Source organism: Aquarana catesbeiana, linkage group LG02 (genome assembly GCF_042186555.1).
Source record: "Aquarana catesbeiana isolate 2022-GZ linkage group LG02, ASM4218655v1, whole genome shotgun sequence".
In the NCBI taxonomy this organism is placed as follows: Eukaryota; Metazoa; Chordata; class Amphibia; order Anura; family Ranidae; genus Aquarana; species Aquarana catesbeiana.
In genome coordinates, this window is record NC_133325.1 from 155,690,797 (window position 1) to 155,709,564 (window position 18,768).

General features: G+C 39.6%; 1 protein-coding gene across 2 annotated transcripts in view; it reads right to left on the reverse strand.

The window, feature by feature from the left end:
- Positions 1–6,087: 6,087 nt before the first annotated feature.
- The window catches only part of VDR (vitamin D receptor), a 315,543-nt gene continuing 302,862 nt past the window's right edge, over positions 6,088–18,768 (reverse strand). For both annotated transcript variants that reach the window (XM_073613663.1, XM_073613662.1), the window contains 2 exons: positions 18,123–18,239; positions 6,088–14,954 (listed from right to left, as the gene is read on the reverse strand). In XM_073613663.1, coding sequence (XP_073469764.1) covers positions 14,695–14,954; positions 18,123–18,239 — 377 coding nt within the window. In that variant the 3' untranslated portion in view covers positions 6,088–14,694. The remainder of the gene's footprint in view (positions 14,955–18,122; positions 18,240–18,768) is intronic.

Sequence of the window (18,768 nt, forward strand, 5' to 3'; positions counted from 1 at the left end):
TGAATCCTACCTGCAACAGCGAGCGGGAACCGCCAACAAATACCTCAAATTGAGAAGCCGCAACACACTTGTAAGCGTACGCACAGACTCACGAACATGAAGTGAGCTGGGGAGAGTCGGCCTAGTCACATGTAGTATCGCGCACTGGAACCGACGAGGAACATAGGTGAGTGGGCTGCTTAAATACCTCCACCAGGCTCCACCCATAAATTCAAGTCACCATACTGGCCTAATATATGAATTGCAAAAGCAGAAGATTTCTTTAAAACCATACATGATAGGTTAACTTCAGGCTATTTTCATAAATAGCAGCCAATAATATAAAAGGTATGCCCAAAAGTTCAGGAAGCACAATCTTTATTGTGCAGTGACATTGAATAACTTCCCAAGACAGTAGGGGAGCATGGAATGAGGTCACCCTGTACAGCAAAAAAAACAAAAAAAAACATATATAGAATAAATAATTCTAAACATATACAGAATAATATACCCACAGTTGCTCCAGAGGAAGGCAAAAAAACTGTAAAGCATGGTCTAATTTGCTCTAACTGGGAAAAAAATAAAATCCTTCTGGATCCCCAGAGGCAATTGATATACCCTGGATCATGAATCCCTGGTGTTATTTCCTATAAATGTTAACCATTTATATGGTAACCAATGGTATCCACCTATGTTTTGTTCATTTAGGGATGCATGTAGTTCTTAAAAAAAAAGAAAAACAAAAATCTACTGTGCTGTCTAGAACCAGTTCCCAAGGGATCCTACTGTATTTCACATTTTCCTCCAGACCTAAAGAGTGCCCCCTTGTTCTTTGTGATGACCCTAAAGTGAATAATTTTACACCAAGTTCGCTATATGAAACCATTTATGTATCTAAACATGTGGATCATATTCCCCCTAATCTACTCTTCTCACGCGCGAAAATATTCAGTTCTGCTAACCTTTACTCAGCTCAGCTCCTCCATGCCTCATCAGTTTTGTTGCCCTTCTGTGAACTTTTTCCAGTTCCCCAATATCCTCTTTGTGAACTGGTGCCCAAAGCTAAACTGCATATTCTAGATGTGGTTTCACTAATGCTTTGTACGTGCGCACAATTACATCTCTCTCTTTGGAGTCTTTTGGATTTAGAAACTGCTGCTTGGCATTGCATGCCAAGGTTTTGATCTACTACACCACCAGTATCCTTTTTGAGCTGCATGCTTGTTTTTAGCCCCGAAAAACAGAACTTTACACTAAACAACAATTACCTGGTTGTTCAAATAAACAGTGCATTAAGGTCTGGTTGTAAGTTGGAGACATGCTGTAAGGACATAATTCCACTGCATAACTTAGTGTCATTATTATTATACAGGATTTACAGTATCTCACAAAAGTGAGTACACCCCTCACTTATATTTTATTATATCTTTTCATGTGACAACACTGAAGAAATGACAATTTGATACAATGTAAAGTAGTGAGTGTACAGCTTCTATAACAGTGTAAATTTGCTGTCCCCTCAAAATAACTCAACACAACCATTAATGTCAAAACCGCTGGCAACAAAAGTGAGTACACACCTAAGTGAAAATGCCTAAATTGTGCCCAAAGTGTTAATATTTTGTGTGGCCACGATTCATTTCCAGCACTGCCTTAACCCTCTTGGGCATGAAGTTCACCAGAGCTTCACAAGTTGCCACTGGAGTCCTTTTCTACTCCTCCATGATGACATCACGGAGCTGGTGAATGTTAGAGACCTTGCGCTCTTCCACCTACCGTTTGAGGATGCCCCATAGATGCTCAGTAGGGTTTAGGTGTGAAGGCATGCTTGGCCAGTCAATCACCTTTACCCTCAGCTTCTTTAGCAAGGCAGTGGTCGTCTTGAAGGTGTGTTTGGGGTCCTTATCATGTTGGAATAGAGCCATGCGGCCCAGTCTCCAAAGGGAGAGGATCATGCTCTGCTTTAGTATGTCACAGTACATTTTGGCATTCATGGTTCCCTCAATGAACTGTAGCTCCCCAGTGTGGGCAGCACTCGTGACACTCCCACCACTATGCTTGACTGTAGGCAAGACACACTTGTCTTTGTACTCCTCACCTGGTTGCCGCCACACACCATCTGAACCAAATAAGTTTCTCTCTGTCTCATCAGACCACAGGACATGGTTCCAGTAATCCATGTGCTTAGTCTGCTTGTCTTCAGCAAACTGTTTGCCGGCTTTTTTTGTGCACCATCTATAGAAGAGGCTTCCTTCGGGGGCAACAGCAATGCAGACCAATTTGATGCAGTGTGCAGTGTATGGTCTGAGCACTGACAGGCTGACCCCCCCCCACCCCTTCAACCTCTGCAGCAATCATACGTTTATTTCCCAAAGACAACCTCTGGATTTGACGCTGAGCATGTGCACTCAACTTCTTTGGTCGACCATGGCGGGGCCTGCTCTGAGTGGAACCTGTCCTGTTAAACCGCTGTATGGTCTTGGTCACTGTGCTGCAGCTCAGTTTCAGGGTCCTGGCAATCTTCTTATAGCCTAGGCCATCTTTACGTAGAGCAACAATTCTTTTTTTCAGATCCTCAGAGTTCTTTGCCATGAGGTGCCATGTTGAACTTCCAGTGACCAGTATGAAAGAGTGAGAGCAATAACACCAAATTTAACACACCTGCTTCCCATTCACACCTGAGACCTTGTAACACTAATGAGTCAGGTGACATCGGGGAGGGAAAATGGTTAATTAGGCCCAATTTGGACCTTAGCTTAGGGGTGTACTCTCTTTTGTTGCCAGCATTTAATGGCTGTGTGTTGAGTTATTTTGAGGGGACAGAAAATTTACACTGTAATACAAGCTGTACACTCACTACTGTACATTGTAGCAAAGTGTCATTTCTTCGATGTTGTCACATGAAAAGATATAATAAAATATTTACAAAAATGTCAAGGGTGTACTCACTTTTGTGAGATACTGTATATAGCGCCAACAGTTTGTGCAGCACTTTACAATATAAAGAGAGACATCACAGTTACAATACAATAAAATAAAATACAAGAGGGTTAAGAGGACCCTGCTTATAAGAGCTTACAATCTGCAAACACTGAAATTGTACTTTTAATCCGATATCATTTATAATTAGGTTAAAAAGTAAGGGTCCCAACACTGAACCTTGGGGTACACCCCTAATAATCTTAGACCATTCAGAGTATAAATAATTAAAACGGAACTTCACCCGAAAGAGAAGTTCCATTTTTTTTTTGCCTCCTACCCCCTCCACTTCAGCATTTGCCACTGTTGATGGGTACCCGCTCCCACTTCCGCCCAGATTGCCTAGGTAGTTAGAGCAGAAGTTCACCTCACCCCCACTTCGCCGGTAGCCTTCTGGGACACATCACAGGTCCCAGAAGACTGCGGGACCATTCACATCGGTTTCTCTTAGTCAAGGTGCCGGCGCTAGGGACCCGAAGCCCAGTGAAAAACTGGCTTTGGTGAGGACAGCACTGGACCCTTGGACAGGTGAGTATTCTTATGTTAAAAATCAGCAGCCACTGTATTGTAGCTGCTGACTTGGGGGGAGACTGAAGATCCTCTTTAGTCACTACTTTCTGACAGTCTTTTAGCCAATTTTCTACCTATTTACAAACTGAATTTTCTAAGCCTATAGACTTTAACCTACACATTAGTTGTGTGTTGGGAACTGCGACAAACACTTTTGCAAAGTTCAAGTATATACTATATCCACAGCCACTCCCTTATCTAAGATTTTGTTTACTTTAAAATTTGACAACTTCGGTTCTTCTGTTTGGTCTTTTACCAAACTCTTGAGTATCTTCCTGACTATAGAAGTCAAACCAACCAGTCTGTACTTACTTGATAAAGAGTTTGATCCCTTTTTAAATATAAGCAGCACATTAGCCTTTTGCCAATCCAGTGGTACCAAACCAGACATTAAGGTCTCTAAAAGTTAGAAAAAAGAACTTTAAAATAACAGAACTCAACTCTTTGAGGACATGTAGGTGTGAGCCATGGGCACTGATGAGGCAGCACTTATGGGCACTGATTAGGTTGCACTGATGAGGAGGCACGACTATGCTGCACTTATAGGCACTGATAGGCAGCACTGATTGGTGGCATTGATGGGCATCACTGATAGCAAGCACTGACTGGCATCACTAATGGTCACTGATTGCTGGCACTGGTGGGCACTTACTTGTAATCAGGGCAATGATGATCAGTGCCCTGAATACATACCTAGATGTCCTCTGCGAGGAGATGCCGCTGATCGGCTCTCCTCTCCTCACACTCTGTCAGTGTGAGGCGAGGAGTTCTGACTACCGGCATCTCCATGTTTACATGTGACTGGCTGTGATTGGACACAGCCGATCACATGGTTAAAAAGCAGTGTTGGGGGTTGCGCTGTGTCCTAGCAACATGGTGTGGCCACGATCGCTGCGCTGCACGCCCCTGGGAGCGCATGGGAGCAGCCATTCGGGTGCGCTGTCATATGATGTCCGCCCACAACGAGTGGGTGGGTGGCAACTGGTTAATCTGAACAATCTTGATAATTAAAAGCTTACTTTTTTGTAGAAACTTACAGAGCCTGCTTTCTGAACTGCAGAGAAGGAGTTTCAAGAGGCACAGTCAGTACAGGAAACACATCATATGTGATATTATCACTGCTTATAGGCAAGGTACTATGGGACATGTAGTAAAAATCAATAGTAAACCAAAGGAATGAACCAGGAGAAGCTGCAAAACATGCGGTGTGCGGGCGGCAAGTGATTAAAGTGTATTTTTTCCTAAAAATGTGTGTTTTAAAAATTGCTGCACAAATATAATGCAACATAAAAAATTGCAATAAGCATAATTTTATTCTCCAGGGTCTCTGCTTTCAAAAAATATATAACATTAGGATGGTTCTAATTAATTTTCTAGCAAAAAAATGCTTCTTTTTACATGTATGAGAGAAATGTCAGAATTGGACTGGGGGTAAAGCGGTAAGGATTTAGACAATTATGATTTTTATGAGAAATTTGTTGATGGAAAACTTTATTAAATTACATTTGCTAAATCACCATGTATATCAAAATAGTTAAAAAAAAAAAAAAAATGAAATACCATTTTCACCTTTGTTCATCTTTTGTTGCATTTTAGTGTTACCTTTGTCCTTAGCCTTTATGGCACTATTTCCATTCTATGTGCATGTACTTAAACAATGGTTGCATGGCCACTTTTAGTTATCAGAAGCCTTGGTGAGAATGGGTGACAGAGATACAGTGCTGTCACCCTATATCAGGAACTGCTTGGACAAACCTTTATGGTAGGTTCACAGTCTATTATTTTAAGGAAATCTGCAGATTTAAAAATATTGAAAATGACTTAAAATTACACACAAAATCTTATAATAGATTTTAGTGATTGAGTTTACCTATACCTCAACCCCTTAAAGCGGGGTTCCACCCAAATTTTGAACAATATCTGCATGTATTCTCTTCCTTGCCTAGATGCTGACATGCCGTTTATTTTTCTATTCTTCTTTGCACTTCCTGGTTCTCCTCCCGTGGGAGTAGGCGTGTTTCTAGCCTCTCCCAGACTCCTGGGAGCTAGTCTCAGGCTTCCCAGGATGCCACTGAGCATGTGCGGGAAGGAGCCGTGAATGCTGGGAGCACAGCATTCACCACATCCAGGAAATAAATGCTTGTGGGCTTCAGATCCCCACAATGAAGATGGAAACCGCCTGCAGTGAATAATATAAGTTATTCTTTACGACGAAATCTGACACAGGCGGACATATTACACACAATATGTGAGTATGTAATGCTGAGAAGAAAAGTTTGTGAATTAACTCAAAAAAAAAAAAAAACGATAGATAGGTGGACCCCCGCTTTAATATTAACACTGTGTCTAATCATTCTAAGTATCAGCACTATTATTATAAGCAATATGCTTTGACTTTGTTAACGAAGGCAAATCTGTGCATATTCCTGCGTAACTAATATTAATTGAAGTGATAACAACATTACACAATTTATATAGTTTGATCCATGGCATACATACAATTCATGCAGAAGTGACAGCACATGTAACCTTGCAAAAAAAAAACCAGACACTATAGGGTAAAGCCACAAATGGTTTATTATAAACATCAATATACAAACAATAGCATGTGATTCCCTGCTGCTATTTGTTTAGGCTTTGAAAGTACATGGCACATTCACATATTTGCTTCAACCATTACAAGAGACATCAGCTGGAAAGAAAAACTAAATAAGTCATCTTTCTATAATTACAACATTTATATAGATATAATCATATATATTTTTATCTTTCATTTATAAAGTGCATAACCTGCCAATCTATACAATAAAGCAATTTTTTTCTTTTTCTCACAGTAAATGTTAACACATAAACACATACATGCATATTACAACACTGAATTCTTCTAGGCTTGTCACAAGTTGTAAGTTTGGCAGCATTTCAAACACAGCATTGTAAATGATTTTATTAAAAAGAAAGACATCTTAGTATGGACACAAGCAGAAAGAATATTCTCATTTTTACTCTGTTGACAAATGGACTTGATATAATTTAACCACTTAAAGACCAGGCCTCTTTTTCAGACTCCGTGTTTACAAGTTAAAAAGCCCCTCTCCCGCTGCTGATAATGGAGATCTCACGGTGAATGAGCTGCAGAGACCACCATTATCATAAACAGAACCGCTGGCTCTAAAGATGGATACCTCGTTTGTGGCAGCAGCTGCTGCCATTACCGAGATATCCATCTTCAAACTGCCGACGTATATGTACAGGAGCCGGTCGGCAAGTGGTTAAAGATCTTTAAATACAGAGATTTGTGTTGAATTAAAGCCGTATTAAACCTAAAACAAAAAAATGTAATCATTGCAATTTACCAATCATTAGATGTGGTGGCTGCATTCATTTTTTTTTTTTTTGGGGGGGGTTCCTTAGTTTTTACCTGGTGATCTGGCCAGTAACACACCCCCTGTGTTAGAGTGCACTCAGTTTGGATAAAGTAGCATAGGGGTACCTTAGGACAGCAGCACTGTCAGTCTTAGATGTACTAGCAGATTTAGATACACTAGGGCTGGCCATACACAAGTCATTTTTTACCATTCAACCAGTGGGTTGGACAAAAGAAAATTACTTGATTTCCCCATAGACATACAATGTGGATGGGGGAATCCCTCCCACTGTGCTATAGTATTCTGACAGTGTGGAGATTTCCCCATTGTCAGAATACACTCATCAGCACCACAATTTGTAGCTGTTGGCACCGATTGAGACAAAAGATTCCAACAGGCTGATTGTACACAGTCTATTGATAGATCAACTTGTGTACAACCAGCCTGCTCATACATGGATGGAAATTCATCCTGTCCTTGCTGAACTGGCTGAATTTCCGCAGGGCCCTCTGATTGCTCTTGTACCAAATTGTATTGTAACTAATGTCTGCCTTCATTTTGTAAAGCGCTGGGCAAACTGTTGGCACTATATAAATCCTTTATAATAATAATCTAATCACACTGCAGTTGAAGGCAAAATGTTTTTATTTATTTTGGGGATAAAGGTTTTACGTGAATAAATAAAAGCTGATCATTGTAAGCACCCCTGCCAGTGGTAAATGGTTTGTCTCAACACTGATACATTTGCAGGATGGCTTGTCCTGTTACAAAAAAAACAGACTTACTGGCAGGATCACCAGGTGAAAATAAGGGATAGAAAGCCTAAAAAAGAAAACAAATGCAGCCATCGCATCAAAGAATTGGTAAGCTGCAATATAATAAATGTTTGCTTTGGGTTTTAATACTGCTTTAAGGTGAGGTATTGCATGTTTCATGTATTAAAGGGTGTGGAATGAAAGTGTAAGTAAACACGAAAAACACACTTCTCTAATCTGTTCCCATTTGGTCTGTTAAATACACCATTGAAAGGTTTTTTTTTCTTAATATATATCCATTTAGTATGTGCAAGAAATACCTGCTGATCATGTCAGAAATTCAGATCTGCCCTGTGCACAATTCCTGTGTTATTTCAAAAGTAATTAGCCCTCCCAATTCATATCCCTCAAAATGATTAGCCTTTATGTTGTGGATCTGCATGGTTTAGAAAAAAATTAAAAAATGAGCAGGGCTGACAACACCAGTCCACAAAAAAGCAGTGTGTTCTCAGCCCACAACAAGACTTAGGACACAAGCACATTTTTGGCATATCAACTGGTATTTTTCGGTACTTGCAGGGTCTTGAAAATGATGAAATGTGGAAATATATTGCAGAGTAGAACTGAATGTTTTTTTTTTTTTTTTTATTGTGCCCTGATATATGACAATAACTGTTTAGCTGCAACATAATGTTATTCCAGCAGGGGGCTGTCTATTACAATCTACAAACTGACCATCCCAAGCCTTACAATTTTTTTTCTAAACTATTTCGGTATGTGTTTTTTTACTCTTCAGGATAAATCTTGAAAACCTGACCTGTTGAGGGTTACTGTGGACTGCTGAAAGATTTACCAGGGCACAATGACACACGAGAGGTACATGCACACGTCCGCATGTGGTCGAACATAAAGATCAGTGTATTTCCTTGCTGAGCAGCCACAGTTACCCCCATAGACCTGAATAGCTGTAGGCGCCTGAATGCTGGGATATGCTGTTTCTTGCATAAACCTTCATATGTGTAAACGTAAAACTCTGAATGTAGACAGTGTGCAATCAGAGTTTTACTTTGGACACATGCATGGCTTTACACAAGTACCATTGTATGCGCACATACAGCCATTCATGCCTATGGGGCAGCTGTATGCAGCACCTGTGGCTTCCCTGGCGGGGAAATACGCTCAACCTTTACATTGTATGGCCACAGACAGCCATGTACATGTATCTTTAGTCACGGAATACATTACTGTGTAACTGGCAATCATCTTCAGTCCTTCACATAACCACGTGTAATAACTGACAATAATATGAGTTTATATGACAGCATGCATCCATATTTATTCCTGCATGATTGTTTATTATCCCGTATATACAATACTAGATATAACAGGCATATCGGACAGATGTTTTGTGCTGTGCTACAAACTTTTCCTGAAAAAAAGCAGGCGAGGACGTCAGTTAACATAATGTGGCCCTTTGAACATTCTCTTCCTTGCCCTTGTCTCATAACTGTTCGTAGATTATTTTATTTTTTTTAGTCTCACAACATAGCAATAAAAATGTGTATTTGTTTACCCGTACTTAACTAAATACATGTAGGCCAATTAAATTAGTCCTAAGATTAAGGGCTAATTCACACCAGTGCATTTTAGCACAGCTATAAAACTCAGATCAAAATGGAAGGAAATTTGAAAAACAATAATTTTCAATGTGTCCTATTCACACCAGAACGTTGCATTGCGCTAAAATGCAAAACGTTTGTCAACGGACCTCAAAATGTATGTCAACGGACGGCAGCGTGCATTAAAATGTGGCTCAAATGGATGAAATGTACATGCATTTTAGCGCAAGTACCTTACACACAGTGTATTTGAAAAGCTGTTCTATTAGGTCAGAATAGGGGGTTCTCGTACTACATTTTAAAAAGCAGGTGTTTTCGAAAAACACTTTGGTTCCCCCTTTTTGCACAGCCAGCTGGGAGGTACAACAAAGGAGGAGGTATAACTTGTGTGCTTACTTAGGGATATATATGACATGACTAACTTGGGTGTATAACTTATGTGCCTCCTTAAGGAATTATGAGGCACAACCAAAGTGGAGGTGTAATGCATGTGCTTACTTAGGGAACTGTATGGCACAACCAGTGTGGGAGAGCTTACATGTGCTTAGATATCTGGTAGTTATATTTTCTTTAAGGGTTGGTTCATACCAGATGCAGTCCAGTACGTTTTTATTCTGCATCAAACACACATGAACAGTGTTAACATGGATTCCAATGGCCCTAGTTCACACCAGTGCAGTGCGTTCAAAAGTAGAACATATTATATCATGTGATTTAGTCTATCGGAGTTAAATGTTACACATTTAGGTAAAATGTTAAAGATGAGGGCAATGAATCATTTATATGTGAACAAAAGGCTATTATATCTTTTTAAGTATAATTCTATATGCATAGAAAAATATACATTTTACAAATAAACCCTTTTCCATTTAAAAATGACCCACTAAAGATGACTGATGCAGTAAAACCTGGCTCTTTGTATAGCACATGCATGAACTATTCTGCTCTACTTCAGGCACATACACACTTTGGTTAAACTGCTGTAGTAAAATATTTACATTCTAAGATATAAATTTAAAGAAGTTAGGATGTTTAGAGTCTTTCACAATTTGGCACAGGACTGAGATTCACAAGTTTAAAATTTAGTCAACAATGGCTTTTGTAAATAGAAAAATAGCGCATATGGGCCAAAATATCAAGTTTACAAGATTTGTCATCAACTGTCTAGAAGGCACACAGCATGGCAAAGCATTGCAAGATTGGTACATTACATCAACAGCATGGCAAAGAAGGTTAACCCTTTTTTTTTGTAGCACAATTAAAGAAAGCACTAGAACCATCTGTAGGGCTGGTTCACACCGGATGCAGTCCAGTGCGCTTTTATTCTGCATCAAACACACATGGACAGTGTTTAACATGGATTCCAATGGCCCTAGTTCACACCAGTGCAGTGCGTTCCAGTGCAGTTGCCAAAAGTAGAACATGTTGAATTTTTTCTGTATGGAACGCATCTGGAACATGGCAAAAAGCATAAAACTCATTGGCATGCACAGGTCCTCAATTGACAAAAAAAAAAAAAGGGGGAAATGCACTGAAACTAATCAAAAACGCACCAGAATGCTACAAAAATATGCATGCAGAAACGCATCCGAACGAAAAAATTGTGTGAACTGGTCCTAAATGTAAACCGACTGTTCATTTAAACACCACTATTTCAAGAAACCACCAGGCTAAACAAAGCATCAGTTATAATAGTTTACATCAGTGACCCTTGTGAATTCCAGGTGGATCAGCTAAGTGGTCCTCTGAGACATGTGTTTATTTGCCACTATAATGTGCTTTTTAACATCATAGTGGAAGGCTGTATTTTTAGGGAGTATGCAAATGATCTACAGTAGAAGAATATATGGTTTATGTAAACACCTACAAGAAATTATAGGGAAAAAATAACATAGTGATTAACCACCATGGCAATATAACATTGTCCTCCTGCAAGGGCGTACTGTTTCTTCCTCTTAAAAATTTTAAACTAATATTTCTTTAGTGATGCCTTACTGTATATGGACCAATAACATATTAAATATAAAGATGGTATGTACTGCATGATAATTAATCCCTCCTGGGTTTTCTAAGCAGTGAAGGGCTGACTGCAGTCATTATCTGTTAAAAGAATAGCAAATAAGACAACTGCCTCCTTGGCAGTCCTCCACTAATATTAGGGCATCAACCATAATCCTACAATAGAACCAGCTAGAAGATGAACATATTTGTTGCTTTTTCATTCTTCTGCATATTATCTGACAACTTGTCCATTTGCACTACATAAAGCTGTATATTAATAAAGTAACCCTATGATATATAGCATTTTATGACACAAAGCTGAGATTTATACCCTGAAAAATAACAAAGGTTATTTTTTTATTGTGGTATTTCTTTTTACAATTTCATTTGTCCAAGAAAAAAAAAAAAAAAAAAACATACAAACATCACTCCGAGGCGAGATAAGGTGTACTAAATAAGAACATAAAAGAAGAGTACAATGTTTTGTAGCTCGTTAGGACCATAACATGGCAAGAATGACAAAGGTTCAAAGATTCTTGTTTTGCCCAATGGGCTCAAGGTTTCCATGAGTTCTCAAAAACTGAGTATTTTTCTCGTCTAAGAGCCAACAATTTTTCATATACAAAATGAGTTTTTACAAGCTCAAAAGTGTCTCATGCATTAGGTGCAAGGTTCAGTTTCCAGTGTCTCTTAAATAGGATATTTGTAACAACTGTGCAAAACTGAATTGGGAAGTTCTCCATACCTAGGTTTAACATCACTAAGGCTGGTGACGAGGGACTATTATACCAGTGACCCTGAAATAATTGGTAATATTTTCCTCCAGAAGCTGTTGATATGGATGCAATTCCACAAAACATGCATCAATGTTCCTATGGAGCCGCAACCTCTCCAGCATAAGGGGGGTTAAATGGAGGTAGGTACCACCATTAAGTAATCTTTTGTGTCAATTCCCAATGCTGGATACAGCAGGTCATGTTATAGGACGGAGTTGAACGCCAATTAGAAGGTCCATTGTGAGTCTGTGAAAGATGCAGAGAGATCTAACTCCCATTGTCGAACAGCAGTAGTCATGGTAAAGCACATTTTATTGTAGAGGGCGTTATAGAATATAAAAGAAATGCTTCTGTGAGTCAGTGAAACCACTGCATAGTATTGCCAAGCTTTGGCAGGGATAAATACTATTGGAACCGGGAAAGCCCGTAAGTGTGTGATTTGTGTATATTTTAAGTATTTTGTGGGTGACAAGCCAAATTCTTTCACAAGTTCCCAAAAGCTTTTGAGGGTGCTGTCTGAGTACAGATTCATGATAGTGGAGAAGCATTCATAAAGCCAGGATTTAGAGGAAAAACAAGGTATGAGGACATCCAAGACACTAAGTGACATCTGGGGGCTGAATGTAGGGTTCTTCATGCAATCAGGGATGATTGTACTGAGAGAGGTAAGGGCTTTAGAGCAAGAAGTTGCCAGAGATCTGCTAGCAAGCAGCTATAGAGGTCACATCCATGGGCTAACTACTTGTTTTGTCTAGGGATGGATACAAAGCCTATACGTACCTGATCCTTCGTTCCTCCAGACAACTGCACTCTCCCATGTCCAGCGGTGGATTGTTTCTGACGTCTTCACATCCAGAGCCCCACTGCACAATGACCACAGGGGGTTGTTTGCTCGGCGCTGCCACCTTTCATAGAATGCCTTGTATTTTTTTTAATGAATACAAAGCATTCTCGGATTTGACGAGGTGGGGGGGGTAACATCACAATCTTCACCTCATAGGCAGTAAAGGTCTAATGATCTTAGTGCATACCCACTCCTAGTTACTGCTATAGACATCAATAGTTTAAGGCCTAACATGAAACAGTGTGCCCAATAATTGATCTCCATTAGGAAGCAGATAAGGGCTACATTCAGCAGATGAAAATACAAAAGGAGAGACCATAAGAGACCATAGTGCACTGCCACACAGGGGCGTCTTAGGGTTCCACCACAAACATACACGTTAAGGCCAAACTATATATAAATATACATATTTCTGTTGCTTCGTTATATCAGAATAAAGTCAATTTCTCTGCATATTTGTAAAAATCTAAAATTATTGTTTGATTTGCCTTCTAAAAATAATGTAGAAAAATAAGTGCTATTTCTCTGGTTGTTACCTGGTACGTAGCTCAGTTTTATTCAGATGAAGCAGCCCTTGCTATATATATATATATAGAGCTATCATGTTAACCAGTTTAATATACCCATATGACAATTGCAAACTTACAAGAGATAAGCAAGTATAAACTATTTTATGGGAATCGCATAAGCCATATCCTTACAAAATGGGCTACAAATTATTTTCCCTGATCGATGTTGTGGTTTCAGGTGAGATGCAAAAGGAAGACTTAATGTGTATAGTTAAACAGAAGGCTGGTTTCCTGTGATGCTCCACCACTGTGAAATTTCCCAGCAATATAATCTCTTTCTAGATAGCAATTCTGGTCTACATCAGAAGATTTTCCTTTAAACAAAGACAAACAATTCTGGAAGTAAAATTTGACAGAGGAACTTCATTGTTGAGAATCTTCACAGCAGGGCTCCATAGGTTGGTCTAACATTACACAAGAGTCCTCCTAAATCATCCTTCACCTATCTGAAAATAACCATTTTAAGTGGAAATATCTATTATATCATGTGCATAGTCTATTAGAGTTAAATGTTACACATTTAGGTAAAATGTTAAAGATGAGGGCAATTAATCATTTATATGTGAACAACAGGCTATTATATTTTTTAAAGTATAATTCCATATGCATAGAAAAATATACATTTTCCAAATAAACCCTTTTCCATTTAAAAATGACCCACTAAAGATGACTGACGCAGTAAAACCTGGCTCTTTGTATAGCACATGCATGAACTATTCTGCTCTATTTCAGGCACATACACACTTTGGTTAAACTGCTGTAGTAAAATACGTACATTCTAAGATATAAATTTAAAGAAGTTAGGATGTTTAGAGTCTTTCACAATTTGGCACACAGCATGAGATTCACAAGTTTAAAATTTAGTCAACAATGGCTTTTGTAAATAGAAAAATAGCCCATATGGGCCAAAATATCAAGTTTACAAGATTTGACATTAACTGTCTAGAAGGCACACAACATGGCAAAGCATTGTAAGATTGGTACATTACATCAACAGCATGGCAAAGAAGGTTAACCCTTTTTTGTAGCATAATTAAAGAAAGCACTAGAACCATCCACTTTAGCTTATCCATGTAGGTATTTTAAAATAGTATGTACTATATACAACGGTAAACTAATCATTTGATTAAAAAGGAATTCCCAGTTATTTCCCAAAGAAGAAAACAGAATTAAGACCCAGCTTAACTTGGATACACCAAATTACTCACACTTTTAAAATAAAAGTCTTAATTCAAACTCAAGAGATTTCATTGCCAAAGACCTCGAGCACTAGTGGAGTGAGCATTGTGCTATGCTCTGGCTTGAAAGAGATGAAGCGATACTGTTTGGAATGCTCTTCATTTAGGCTGCGAAGGTCAGCCAGTTTCTGGATCATCTTGGGGTACAGAAGTCGACTTCCTGGAGGAGGATGCTTGCAGAGGATGTATGTTTGAAGGGTTGAAGAGAGGCGATCTTGAATGGCTTCAACCAGTGCTTTATCCAGCACACCAGGGCGGTCTACAAAACATTTTATACACATTAAGACGGCTCTTTCAAGGTTATAACATTTTGCTTTTTCTGAGAAAGAAAAACAAAAGTACTACACCATACATTTTCAAAGGGAAATGCAAATTATGCCTTCTGTGCAATACTGGTAGGAGCACAATAATGGGATTTTTTCACCATAAAATCCTTTTCTTTGAGTTCATTTACAGACACAACTCATCTGAATCTTGACCATAGGGTTATATCAACATCTACAGGAGTAGGACACTAGGCATTAAAAAAAAAAAAAAAAAAAAAAAAAAAAAGGACAGCACTGATTATGGGCAGTCCCCTTCTGGTATAAAACCCCCTCTTTGCTACAGGCAATTCAGTTAGTAACAAAGCAGTGTCAGAAGTATAAACTACAATAGAGGGGTGGGTGCTGTGTTCTTCCAAGAACTCAGAGAAAAGGATTTTAGAGTAACAAAAAATCCTGTTTTCTCTTATATTAATTGACGGACACAGTTCTTCTGAATCTTGACCATAGGGTTGTCTCAAAGTAGTGTCTCAAGGAGGGGTGGGCAAACCAAAAAACAGGCAAACATGCCAAACACGGAATCCTAAACAGCAGTCAGCAAAACTTTGCGGCCAAAACAAGCATCCAAAGATGCAAACAAAGGACCAGGTAGACGCCTTGCAAACCTGAAACCCTGATGCCAGAAAGAACAGAAAGCAGTGAGTGCCCAAATGAAGCCTGCCTTAATGGGGAAGGGAGGAGCCTGCCCTTTAACAGCGTACGCCTGACAAGCGTCTGCCGGAATCAATGGAGAAACATGTTGAAGGAGGCCACAAGGCCATTCGTGAGCATAAAAAGGGGAGCTGACCACCGGCAGGAGGCCGCAGTGGACAGGTACACCCAAACCACAGCCATGGAGTGCAACACAACTGAATTGCCTATAGCAGAGAGGGGGCATCCTGTGGGCAGTGCTGTGTTTTGTTTTTCCTGCCTAGTGTCCTACTCCTGTAGGTGGCGATAACCCTGTGGTCAAGATTCAGAAGAACTTTGTCAATGAACAGGTATTTGTTTGCATTATAACTCCTTCTCTCCCCCCATATAAACCAATCAGAATGCCAAATCAGGTTGAAGCAGGTTGATACCACTTTAACCACTTGCCGATCAGCTACTGCAGGTTTTACTGTAGGAGGTTGGCTCGGCCGTAGGTGTCTATCGGGCTCATACACGGTGATCTGTGGGCGCGCTTCCATTGGCCAGCAGGGGAGCCAATTAGCAGGTCTGGCGTACTCACCCACGATAGTTCCCCGCAGTGACAGAACTGGGATCTGCATATGCAGGAAGACGGATCTGTGTGTTGTCCCAGTGAGCCCTTCCCCCATATGGTTAGAACAGTGAGGGAACACAGTGAGAGAACACAGTTAACCCCTTGATCGCTCCTGATGTTAACCCCTTGCCTGTCAGTGTCATTAGTACAATAACAGTGCATATTTTTAGCACCGATTACTGTGGTAATGTCACTGGTTCCCAAAAAAGTGTCAAAAATGGCTGTTAGGTGTCCGATCAGTCCGCTGCAACATCGCAGTACCGCTGGAAAAAAAAAACACAGATTGCTAGTAATAAATAAATAAATAAATAAATAATAAAAAATGCCACAAATCTATACCCTATTTTGTAGATCCGGTAACTTTTGCGCAAACCAATATACACTTAGGGTCGGTTCACACATGGGCAACACGACTTTAGCGCGACTTTGCACGGCGGCTTCGACGCGACCTCGACGCGACTTCGACGCAACTCCGACGCGACTTCGGCAAATTACGAGGCGACTTGAAGTCGCCTCCATGACAGGCGACTTCGCCTGTGGCCAATCAGCTCTCTGGGAGGGAGGGGGGGAGGGAGGGGTTTTCCCTGCAAAGTCGCTTGACTTTACAGAGAGATCCGACTTGGAGGCGACTTCCATTGATTTCTATGGTACAGGTCGCCTACCAAGTCGGATCAAAGTAATACAGGGAGTACGCTCTGAAGTCGGAGCGACTTCAGTAGTGTCTATTAAGACACTAGCGTTAACTCCCATCAAAACTATTTCTGGGGCGACTTGGGGCGACTTGAGGGCGTACAAGTCGGATCCCAAGTCGCCCCAGTGTGAACCGAGCCTTATTGGTATTTTTTTACCAAAAATATGTAACAGAATACAAATTGGCCTAAATTGATGAATACATTTGTTTTTTTACATTTTTTTTTGGAAATGTTTTATAGCAGAAAGTTTTTGTTTTTCAAAATTGTTGCTTTTTTTGTTTATAGTATAAAAAGTAAAAACCGCAGAGGTGATCAAATACCACCAAAAGAAAGCTCTATTTGTGGGAAAAAAGGACAACAATTTTGTTTGGGTACCGCGCAATTGTCAGTTAAAGCGACGCAATGCAAAAAATGGCCTGGTCATTAAGGGGATAAATCCTTCCGGGGCTGAAGTGTGTAAAAGAAGGTCAACTGCAGGTCAGAAAAAAACTGTCAATGAACTGATTAAAAAATGCACCGGAAAGTACACAGCATTGCCCAAAGTCATAAATGACACAAACAATAACTCATTGATACAGTCCCTAAAGATCTGTTGTGCAAAAATAAAACTATTAAAAAAATACAGTTTCATATATGCACTCTAATGGATGGGAAGTGGAGAAAGATTTAGACTAGTTATTCCACTGGGGTTTTAGTCTAATGCAAAATATACAACCTCCGATTCTTAAAAATGGATCTGAGAAACACAAACATAAGAAATCAGTGGTTGCAAGCGGAGATCATCAGTACATGTTAGGCATACAGCAAGCATCTTGAAAAGTATCTAGACCTCGTTGCTACCCTCTCTACAGCAGTTGTCTCCATGAATTTAATTACAGAATGTACATATCCTTATGAGAATATGCTTGTTCTCTTTAAAATTACATTTAATTGTGAAGGTGCCATTTCATTTTATGGTACGAATACGCACTTAGGTAATTTTTAGTAACTAAGTAAGAAAGCAGCCAGCAGCTCAGTAACAAGTAGCCAGCTGCCCATCCAATCTTTTCTTCCTTCTCAAAAATCTTACATGTGTGGTTTACAGATAAAAATTGTGCCAAATATGTTGTTACTTCAGCTCAGGCCCAAACATACTCGTATTTACTGATATTGTCTCTACATTGACTGACCTGGTGAAAGAATACAAATGGCCATCAAGAGGACATGTTCTTCTTCATGCAGGTCCAATTTCTTCAGCCCCACCTGGAATTTTACCAGAGGCTCCAGGAGCTCCATGTTATGACCAGCTGCAAATAACAAAAACTTCCATAAATTACAGAGCTGCAATAATGGTGTATCGCCCACCTTACTATATTTTTCCTCAAGAGTGTGATGGTTTCTAGAAAACCAAGTAAATGATTTACTGATGCACATTGTGCTTTTAGTTTAAGATTTAATATAATTTTAGATCTTTGTTTTTCAATGTTTTTCTTGTTGGCTCTCCCATCTGACATAGTTTTTACAAAACGATAAGAGGCATCCTATAAAATATACAGTAAAATGGAGACAAAGATTTTGAAGACATCCATGCCTGCTTACAGATGGGTAAAAGAATTTCTCAACATGCACACATTAATCTGGCCCTAAATATAGTCTGGCAATTCAAAGTTGAAAGAATGGGGTATTTAAAGAGAAATTGCAGTAATTATTTATTTATACTGTGATTCTGTACTTGCCAAACAGGCTGAAGAAATCTCCCTCCACTAAGTTTGGCTACATCCATTTTAACCGTGGACAGCTGAAGCTGCTGCCTGTTCACTTCCTGGATTTACACAG